We start from the raw sequence: 11266 nt of genomic DNA on the forward strand, positions 1-11266 counted from the left end.
AAGGTAAATTACATCCAGGGTGTTACACCAGGTCTCACGTGAGACCCATCCTGATGGATGACATGGTGGAAAAGAATTCTATGAGACCAGGTCTCACGTGAGACCCATCCTGATGGATGACACGTGGCATTCACAAATCACAAAGCAACCCCTGCTTTGTGATTTGTGAATGCCACGTGTCATCCATCAGGACGGGTCTCACCTGCTAACCGTGAGACCTGATCTCATATAATTTTTTTCCCTTGACACTAGGATGAAAACAGAGCGGAAATGAGCGAAACTAGTGCTACCATATTTGTTTCCATAATTTTTTTATGAAAGCAGAAACAAATACATAAACATTGAAGCAAACCAACATATTCAATTTTTAACATGACTACAATATTATGTTGATTATATTAGAAGATATGCATTTGTGCATATTTTTTTCAACTTTAACAACCCAAACATATTTGTGGTAATCATAAGGACAAAATCCATATATAAGCAAAACACGGTGTATCAAGTCACCCTCTTACAAGTAAAACACATTGTAACATCACAAAATAATCCATGAAGGGGAATTTTAGGCTCGACCTTCATTGTAGTTACATAGGTCTAACTTCTTTGTATGGTACTAGAAGTTGGGCCACACATGAGCCATTTTGCTCACTGTATAATTGTGTGATATTTGATGGTTAGGCTACAAAGCATCCATAGGTCAATAAAAACGATTTTTTTTCCATATTCACGGAAATGGAAGCTTTCATTTTCATGTCTGATCCGCCGGAAAATGAACTTCTATTTTGTTTCCCTCCGCATAAAAATTCCTTTTTTTAATTTTCACTTTCATTTTCATTTTGCCTCTTTGTTTCCATTTTTCTGCCAGAAAAGTGAGAAGTTTCCACTTTGTTTTCCCTATCCGGTGCTCGCAATTTTCTAAATATATTTCAGCCCTCGTGTGCGCTCAGTGGACGAGACGTTCATGTCGACTACGATGACTTTGTCAATCCTAAAATGATGTGCCAGCTCAGTTTCTCGTAGGTGATCACAGGGGTAGTGTGTGCATTTGCGTTCATATATGAACTTGTGTTTTAAAAAATGATTTATTGGAAACTTTACGGGAGGTTTTAGTAGCCAATATTTTAGCCCATGCCTAAACTAGTGTGTGAGAGTATGACCGTGCCAGCCATCGGCGTTCCTCCCCCCGCCGCCGAAATAGAAATCACGCCCTAGCTCCAAGGCAATGGCGCCACCGCCGCTAGCCACGGCGGCGGCAGAGGAGTTCTTGGAGGTGCGCTGCGCGGGGTGCGAGGAGACATTGGAGGTGGAACGGGGGTTGACGGAGTTCGTCTGCCCCGACTGCGGCACGGCGCAGTCGCTCCCTCCGGAGCTCATGCCGCGGCCCCGGCGGAGGGCGCTGCCCCTGCCGCGAGGCGCCGCGGGCGCGCGCGGGGCCAGGCTTCCGTGCGGCGCCTGCGGCGAGCTCCTCAGTGTGCCGGTCGGGCTATCGCGCTGCGCCTGCCCGCTCTGCGGCGCCGAGCTGGCCGTCGACTCCGCGCGCCTTCGGAACTACATCCTCTCCTCCGCCGAGGCGGCCGTCGTGCCGCTCGCCGCCGCATCTGTCCCACCGATTGTTGCTGCTCGGGAGGTATATATATACTTCTCGATTATGTTGGGTTGTGGATTTTGGTATTGCGCATAGTCGAAAAAATTGCAATTCAATTGGAATCTACTTATCATCTTCATCTCACGCTGGTTTATACTATATGTGTAGATTGTAGAACAAAGAGCCTTCTCCTCCTCATTTCATGATCTCATATACTCTGTACTGTGTCTAGCTCAGTTGGTTGGAGATCTGGATGATCCATCGACCTTTTTCCCTAAATAGTGCACACCTTTCTTTTCCCTTTTCCTGTGATGCAGAAATGGCAAGAGCGTCCTAGTTATGCAATGCGCGCAGGGCTACCACGAGCAGAACCTGATGAACAACAGGGGTATACTGATCATATGATTGATGGAGAACATATACCTGTGGCTAACGAGACTGTTGCAAATAATAGCCTTCAGAGAAATCGACCGCCCCTTGGCCGTCGTATTGTAGGCAACGAGGAGAGACAAGCTTTGCCTCTAAATGAGGTCAGAGATCATGTAAATGATCAGCACCCTAGTTACACTATGCAGCCAAAGCGAGCACAGCTGGCACACTTGCATCAAGTCACTCATTCAGAGGAGATGCAGGATGGACTTCTCAGCCATGAAGTTTATGGAGAGGCGGGACATACTGAACTGATAGATGAGGCTACTGCAACTCATAGAAACCAGAGAGTCGGATGCTCTGTTAGCCCCCAGACTGTAAGTATAGAGGAGAGGCATACGGAGACTCCTGCTCAGATCATACAGCAGGTGCACAAACAGCCTTTTTATGAGAGTCATGCAGAAGGCAGTCAGTTATACTGTCTGGATCTTGATGGGGTGGTTCATCCACCTGTCAACCAAGCAAAACACGGAGAAGAGGCATCTACTGAGATGATCAATAAAACAGTTTCGAGGGAGAGCATTCGGCCAACTGGATGCGCTGTTGAACCCAACTCTGTTAATGTAGAGAAGAGAAAGACATCGACCACAAATCAGGCAATTCGTGAGCGTATCAATCCTGCAACTAATAGAGAAGCCATGTGCTCTCTTCCTATAAAGAAGACTACTGCACCGTGTAGTAGCAAGCAGAACAAATCAAAGTTAGCTAATGCTAAGACTATTGGCAAGAAGAGACATATAGAACCACTGAACCACATTATACAGCAGGCAGAAGGACAGACCTCTGATAGCCGTAGTCTTGGAACCCATGTCGACTTTGAGCATCAAAGTAAGGCTAATGAGAGGCCTGGCAACACCTCGACTCTTAAGGAGAGGGAACAGGTTACATCTCCGAATAAGCTGGCTGATCTAAAACAGAAAAATGTATGCACTAATGAGGAAACCCAGAAGGAGCAGATTGAAGTTAATGTTTCCAAGCAGACTAGTGGTTGGACTCAGAAGAAGAATAGAAAAGGCTCAATAGCTTCATCAAATGCAGGGCTTCTGCTTAGACGTAGTAAACGTCTGGCCAAAGATTCAGCTGGTGCTATAGAAAATGAACCTCTAGAAAGTGATCCTGGTGACTTGCAGGATTTTGGTCCTAATGTCCAAGTGCCAGCAGATGCTATGGATGACGAATCAGTTGAATGGGAGCCTCTTCAGCAGTGTCCTGCCTCTCCAGATTGTGAAGTGTCAGTTGCCATGACAGACACTGAATCTGTAGAAAGTGAGAACGATGATGCTGTATCTCCAGATGAAAGCATGTCTGATTCTGACTATCCAGACACTGATAGAATGAGCGCTGGTCTTTACCCTAGCACACCGTCTGCGCATAAGTTGCCTCAAGAAATCTCTGATGAACTAGATGACCTTGATTTAACAAGAACTCCTTCAAATACTGATATGTCTGACCCTGAGCATTTTGCGCGGAATTATTGTCGGTTATTACCTCTAGAGGTCAGAAGGGCCCTTGCCAAGAAGAAATATAATGTGTTTCATGACCGTCTGATGCCTGAGGGTTCCAATAAGGTATCCCTGCACGATATAACTGATTCTGAGGAGCAGCAACAAGGTAAAAAGGGACACAAAGCAGGAGGTAATCTTTGTGTCAAAATGTGGACCTTGCCTGAGGGTGTACGGGTGCCAGTCTCCTTGAACACTTCGGGCCTGCCAATTGGAGTAAATGCAAACATGTTGATTAACTTTCTAGGCGCACTAGCACGAGATGGAATATTGGCACCTCTCACGTATATAAGTTGGAAAAATATTCCAAAGGAGAACAAGGATGTTATGTGGCACATTGTTAAGGTATTCATTGCTAGTTGGTCTTTTCCCTGCCTGTTAACTTTTTTCACACTCCTTGTTCTTTGGTATAGCTTAAATTTGATGTTGATCCACCTCATGAGTTGTCGGTCCTGAGGTCAATAAGAAACAAGTGGCGGGTTTGGAAATCTTATTTAAAACGGAAACACTATGATTCTCATACAACCCAAGAGGAACGCCTTGCTGATCGAGATCCTCGTGTCTCAAAAGAACAATGGCGAGTCCTTGTTGCATATTGGAATACCGAAAAGGCAAAGGTAGTGCTGTGCATTCTCTTTCATTTGTTTTAACAATGTACCACTACCTCCATTTCAAAATAGATGCCCTCTTTGCCTCCATTTTTTCTCAAAATACTTGTACTTCTACACTTACAATGCAATTTAAGTCATTGTGTTTCTACTTTGCCCTTAATCAATGTCAGCAGAAAAGAGATAGTTAACTCCTCTTGTGCTTGCATACCTTGCTTTGGTGTAAAAATGGTAATTAATGGAGGAAGAAAGAGATGGGCAATATAGACATTTCACCAAAACTTAATTCTTTGCCCAACTCTGAAAAGATATCTATTTTGAAACGGGAGGGAGTAAACATTTTGGATAATTTGGATGATTGATATATGCTTTTAAACACAGGCCAGAAGTGCTGCATCTAAAGCTTCTCGAGCCAAATCAACCTATATCAATAAAACCGGATCCAAGAGCTTTGCGCGGATGCGTCAGGAAGAGGTCTCTTATTTATTTGTTTTCTATCTGGATGATTTATTCATACATTACTTGAATGAAAAAACAATCTGCCCTTGCTCACTGTGCAGTCAAGATCTTGTGACCCATCTCTTGAGAGTCCAGAAGGCTCAGGAGACGACTATGCGCCTGCCATCGGTGCAAACAGGAGGGTTAGTGCACGCAGGCATACACCTGGGCCCTCTCCCAAAGACCTGCAGGAAAGGTCAGCCATGCAAGCTGCGAGGGCCAAACGAAAGGCTGGAGATGAAGTCTCCACACTGAGAAATAAGGTGGTAGTAACAGAGGAAAGTCGCCCCAAAAACTCCCAGGAAAGTGCAGTCTTGGAATCTGCGAGGGATAAAAGAAGGGCTGAAGATGAGGCAGCCGCTCTAAGGAAGAAGGTGATAGCGATGGAGGAAAGTCAGAGAAAGCTGCAGGAGGACTTGGCGAGAGTGACGAATGCAATGAGTGCTATGCAGAAGATGATGGCAACTGGTGGCTTACCAAATCGAAATGGGTGAACCAGCGGTACAACCAAGTTTCCAACAGGTAATATCCTTTCAGTAAACTGATTTGGCTGTGGGAGATATGTAGCTGCTATTGACTTGTGACCAAGTATCTGAACCCGACCTTTTCTTGTTACATGCCATGCGAGGAATGAAATGAAGCGAGCTTTGATGATGTTTTGCAGCTGTAAATTGTTTACTCAGGGCAATGTCACCCTTCCCCGCATAATGAACTGACTCAGTGAGATGGTAATGCCATCTGAAATGCCCAAATATGCCTCCTTAATCGCGGAGGCATGAAATAAAAAAAAACTGAACTTTTTTTTCAAGAGTATGCCATTTACTGAAAGCAGGGAAATGACACCTGAGCTCACATGCTCCTGTGGTAAACAGTAAAATAATAATAATTAAATGTTTTGATCGAAATAATAATAATTAAGTGTCAAAAAAAATTCTGGAATAAATGTTATGCACATGACTGTTGTAGTTTTTATATGCTTGTAGATTTTTATGCGGAAAAGAGCATTTGTTAGCTCTAAATGAACAAATTTTGTGGTGTAAACCAGCAACATTTTATAGCACTGAACATCTCCTTTTGCAACCGTCGCAAAAATAATCCTTTCCATGAAATTTACAAGCATAAAAAGGACTTGATAGTCAAAACTCTACATGCATCGATGTTTCTTTCTCCAAAAAGCACATTCAACATTTCTTTTTTCACTCTGCACCTTTTGACTTATTGGGCATTTATTTTCTTTGACTTGTTCTTGTTTTGCAGATTGGACCTGATTGGCTGATGCTTGGAGTACATACCTGCAATTGTTTCTGCCTTTAGCTTGCTGATCCTGCAATCGTATCTATGGATCCTAGTTTTAGATGTGCAATCTCTTGTCATGTTTTTTCCGTTGTCGTAAGAGGGTAACTAGTTATTTATCCTGATATGTAGGACTGAGAACTTAAGCTTGTTTTGCCTATGTATATGTGATGACAATGGGATGTTACCCGAATTTTAGCAAATCTTACCGATGTTGGCAAGAAATTCCGTTCAAGCTTCACAGTATGTCGCTGAAATGACATCACGGCATTTCTTCAGTTGCCAGCCATATCCTAGTTAAATAATTTGGCTGAGGGAATTATTAGTGCCATAGCCTATTTCTATATTCCTGCATTATCTAAGTTGAGATTGTGACGTATGCTAACAAGATGATTTCTAAAACACCAGTGTAAGATTTTGAGAATACCTTAATTGTATCTGCATTTTATCTTCAAGTTTTATGATGTACTAGTGATCTAAACGATCTTATATTTCTTTACAGAGGGAGTACTAAACTACATCACAATTCTAACATTTGCTCGGACGTAGAAGTGGAAGTTCACATTAAGAATGAATCCTCTCACGCCCTAAGACCAACAGTGTTTCGTCCTCTGACAGCAAGGTAATACGATGCTATTTTATTTAGGAACACATGCTTCTATGCTAATTTACAGTCGCACCTTAACACAACCCTTCTATATCATGTATGTAGAGGAAATAGCGTATGCTGTATATATATTGCCTAACTTCTGCAAAGGTACGAGACGTGGAGTTTCTGCTCTCGAGTTCAAATGCACTCAACTCTTGCATGCTCCCGTGTTATCATTTTTTTTTCAAATTTAAGATTTTTGAAAACTTCAAAAAACATTCGTGAATGTTCACAACATATGTGTCCACAACCCCTAAAATTTCAGATCCGAACTCAAAATACAAACAAAATCCAAATGTAAACAGTGTCAGAAAAGACAAATTCAAGCCGTTAGAGATATTCAGTGATGATGCATGATGCGTCTGTCTATTGCATCATGCGTGATGCATCATTTAATTTTTAGAAGAAAACTGACACAAGACTAATGCACCGCCCTCCACCTCAACGCTTCCTCCCCCCATCTCCTCAACCTCCTCCTCCTTGGAGCTCGGCTCGGCGAATGCGGCGACGGCCCACAACCACCTCCGTCGTGATTTGGCCTGACGGGCGTCGGAGAGCTTGGTGTGGTATGTCTGGTGGCTGCACACCATGGTATGGATGGCGGGGTGCTCGTTGGCAAGCGGCGCGAGTTGGGGTATAATCCGAAGGAAAATAGGGCGGCGCGCCTATGGTTTGGCTCTGGCATGGCGGGGTGGTGCCTTTATAGCCGGGCAGGTCTAATCGGGGCGGCGCATTGGTGGCTGCGCCATGAATACGGCTTAGACGAAGAGAAATGGATTTGAGGATGATTTGTTTCTTTTTGCTCCAATTTATTTGACCCAAATGGGTAAGCTATGAGGGGATAACTTTCCAATTATTTGAGGGATTATAGATTTGGGAGAAGGACTAGTTCTCATATTGGATCTGGAGATGCTTTCTTGTTGGTTAGTGGGCTAATTTCCTAAACCTTTTTTTGCGGGACTCCTTTCGATCAATTCATTATCTGTCATGAGTACACGGAGCACCACAAATAAAAAATTATCCGTATACCACCTAACGACGACTACAAGCAGAGCGGTCCGAAGGCGCATTGCCTTCATCACCCATCCCTCGTCGAAGTTGAGAAAAACTTGTCGTAATAGACAGTTGGAAGGTCATGGAATAAATTCCTTTCGGACCTCATTAACGTTAAGCTATCACAAGAACACAACTAATTACGTCAGAACCTGCAGCGGACGTATGGTGATTGATGCTCTCGCGCATAGGCAGACGTATTACACCATGATGCAGGATGCATGCGTGTGCTTGGGACTTCATCTAATTTTTAGAAGGAAACTGGCACAAGACTAAGAGAGGGCGTAGTTAATTATCAACCGCTGACTAAGGAGTACTCCCTATGTAAACTAATATAAGAGCGTTTAGATCACTAAAGTAGTAATCTAAACATTTTTATATTAGTTTACAGAGGGAGTACATTATTATAGAATTAACACCTGCAATGGCTCGTTAGCGGTTGATCGGTCACTTAATTAGCCGCCCACTTAATAACAGGAGGTCAGAAGCTCAAGAATTGCTCGGACACCACACCACCCACTCTCAAATCTCAATGGAGCTACCACCATGGGCGCCCTTCCTCGCCGTCGTGCTCGCCACCATTCTCTTCTTGAAGGCCGTCTTCCGCCGCAAAGGCACGTGCAACCTCCCGCCTGGCCCCAAGCCATGGCCGATCATCGGCAACCTCAACCTCATAGGTGCACTCCCGCACCGCTCCATCCACGCGCTCTCCAAGCAGTACGGCCCGCTCATGCAGCTCCGTTTCGGGTCCTTCCCTGTCGTTGTTGGCTCCTCGGCCGAGATGGCCAAGCTCTTCCTCAAGACCCACGACGTGGTGTTCACCGACCGGCCCAGGACCGCCGCCGGCAAGTACACCGGCTACGATAACAGCACCATCACATGGTCCCCGTACAACGCGCACTGGCGCCAGGCGCGCAGGGTGTGCCTTGCGGAGCTCTTCAGCGCGAGGCGGCTCGAGTCGTACGCCTACATCCGGCGCGAGGAGACGCGCGCCGTCCTGTGCGGCCTGCACGAGGCCTCCGGGCGCCTCGTGCTGCTCAAGGACCACCTGTCCACCCTGAGCCTGAACGTCATCTCGCGCATGGTGCTGGGCAGGAAGTACCTGGAGAAGCAGGCGGCGGGCGAGGACGGCTCGGCGACCATGGCGCCGGAGGAGTTCAAGTGCATGATAGACGAGCTCTTCTTCCTCAACGGCGTGCTCAACATCGGCGACTCCATCCCATGGCTCGACTGGATGGACCTTCAGGGGTACGTCAGGAGGATGAAGAAGCTGAGCAAGAAGTTCGATCGATTCCTAGAACATGTCTTGGACGACCACAACGAGCGGCGGCGCCTCCAGGGCGAGAACTTCGTGTCACGGGACATGGTTGACGTGCTGTTGGAGATAGCCGGCGACCCAAATCTTGAGGTCAAGCTCCACCGGAATGGCGTCAAAGCTTTCATTCAGGTCAGTCCGTCGATCTTTCCGTTATTCAGTAATCAGTATACGAGCCAGAAGGGCAGATTGGCGGCCAGGAAAGGCCAGTTGCAAGGGAGCTCCCGGAGGACGGGTTACCCGTTGACCTTTTACAGTTTTTAAAAAAAAACTTTTCTGTTAGAGAGGTTCCAGAAAAATGCATATTAATTAAAGGAACTTATCAGGTTATGCTGATACTAATTCTGAATCATTAATTGCACTAAACTACTTTAATCACATGCAGGATCTCATCGCCGGTGGCACGGAAACCACGGCGATCACAGTGGAGTGGGCCATGTCGCAGATGCTCAAGAAACCCGAGGTGTTCTCCAAGGCCACAGAGGAGCTGGACCGTGTGGTGGGGCGAGAACGATGGGTGACGGAGGACGACATCCCCAGCCTTCCCTATGTGGAGGCCATCGTCAAAGAAACCATGCGGCTGCACCCGGTGGCGCCCATGCTGGCACCCCGTTTGTCCCGTGAGGACGCTTCCGTCGGTGGCTACAACATCCCCGTTGGTACGCGCGTGCTCATCAACGTGTGGTCCATCGGCCGTGACCCGGCAGTGTGGGATTCGCCGGAGGAGTTCGTACCGGAACGGTTCGTCGGCAGCAAGATCGACATCAAGGGGCATGACTTCGAGCTGCTGCCATTTGGGTCCGGGCGGCGGATGTGCCCCGGATACAGTCTGGGACTGAAGGTGATCCATGTGAGCCTCGCCAACCTGCTGCACGGCTTTGTGTGCAAGCTCCCCGATGGCGTGACGACGGATCAGCTGAGCATGGAGGAGATCTTCGGCCTGTCGACCCCGCGCAAGTTCCCGCTACAGGTCGTGATGAAACCCAAGCTCCAGGGCCACCTCTACGCAAGGGGTCATTAGGGTATTGTTGTCCGCTTCTTGTGCTTCCCAAGTCTCGTATTGCGTTCTTGTGTTGCGTAGAGTCATGTGGAAAAATAATGGGAAGATTCGATGGATGCTTGTCCATAAGATGCTTGCTAACTAGGGGCATTTGACGTCTATATAATCTTCTCATTTTTTTTAGAAAAGGAGGATGACCCCCGGCCTCTGCATCTGGGAGGTGCATACGGCCACTTTATTGATTATTCTCGAAGACCTTACAAAGTATTACAACAATATGCCTGAATCCACCATCTTGGCAACATATGCCGCTACTCCTATCCAAAATGATGAAGGGGTGCTAGCTGGGCCACTACCCAAACCACTCACCTAAACCTAACATCAAAACCCGAAAGCCGAAACTCATTCGGAGGCCCCAGCCGAGCCACATACCGGGTCTGGGGCACAATCCGGTCAGACGCACTCGTGTGTCGTCGCCGCCATCTTCCACAGGTCTTCAGATCATACTGAGGCTTCTACCTTGTCTGGCCACTCAGCCATCGACGTCATCATGACGCCAGACAGCAACCTCCTCCTGCGCGAGCCCATCTCCGCACATCGAACGCCGAATCTCCACAGCGCCATGCCATCGATCTCCGCCGCCATTAAAGTGTGAGATGAAACACCGCTCCACCATCTAGTTCTGATGCTTCCATCGATCTCCGTCACCACTTATCTCGTTCTGATGCTTCCATTAAAGTGCTTAACATGGAAGGGCGTGGCTAGCTCTAATCTAGATGAAAATTAACTAAGTCTCATCTAATTTCTACACCATTTGGTTTTACATAGAGACTTGTATGCGTTTTTCATTTTCTTTTTAATTAATATAATCTTATAGGTTTTAGATGCGACTTTGTTGAGAATTAGCAAATGAGTCATGAATTCGTTTGGTTACATTCTAGCAATGAAGCCGGGGAGAGCCTCCTTGCTTAAAAATAATAATTACTAGCAAATGTACATAACAGAAAATGTGCTACCTTATTCACACCACTATTTTCTTGCGGGAAAACTTACAATCTATTCATCTTCAATCATGGCAGTACAACGAACATCAAAAATAAAAATTACATCCAGATCCGTAGACCACCTAGCGACGACTACAAGCACTAAATCGAGTCGAAGGCGCGCCGCGCTGCAACCAACAAAGACCCATGACTTCCATCGGACCATCACAAACCTTCACCGGTCCTTTCCGTGTTGCTCCTCCTCTCCTACCTAGACAACCAAGGTGTATTTGTGTGTTGCCATCAAATGAGGCCCGCACGTAGAGGAATAGTCCCATGTTAGTCCGC

The 11266-nt window shown here is 46.3% G+C and overlaps 1 protein-coding gene and 1 pseudogene across 1 annotated transcript; both read left to right on the forward strand.

Annotated features, from left to right (window-relative positions):
* The first annotated feature begins 1135 nt into the window (after positions 1-1135).
* Positions 1136-5349, forward strand: LOC125539526 (annotated as a pseudogene).
* Positions 5154-10150, forward strand: LOC125539525 (trimethyltridecatetraene synthase-like). Its single transcript, XM_048703001.1, has 4 exons — positions 5154-5353; positions 5883-6540; positions 8098-9067; positions 9321-10150. Exons 3-4 carry the CDS (start codon positions 8153-8155, stop codon positions 9954-9956), a joined length of 1551 nt encoding a protein of 516 aa, XP_048558958.1. The 5' UTR covers positions 5154-5353; positions 5883-6540; positions 8098-8152; the 3' UTR covers positions 9957-10150.
* Positions 10151-11266: the final 1116 nt, after the last annotated feature.

This window comes from Triticum urartu, chromosome 2 (genome assembly GCF_003073215.2).
Source record: "Triticum urartu cultivar G1812 chromosome 2, Tu2.1, whole genome shotgun sequence".
NCBI classification, from domain to species: domain Eukaryota; kingdom Viridiplantae; phylum Streptophyta; class Magnoliopsida; order Poales; family Poaceae; genus Triticum; species Triticum urartu.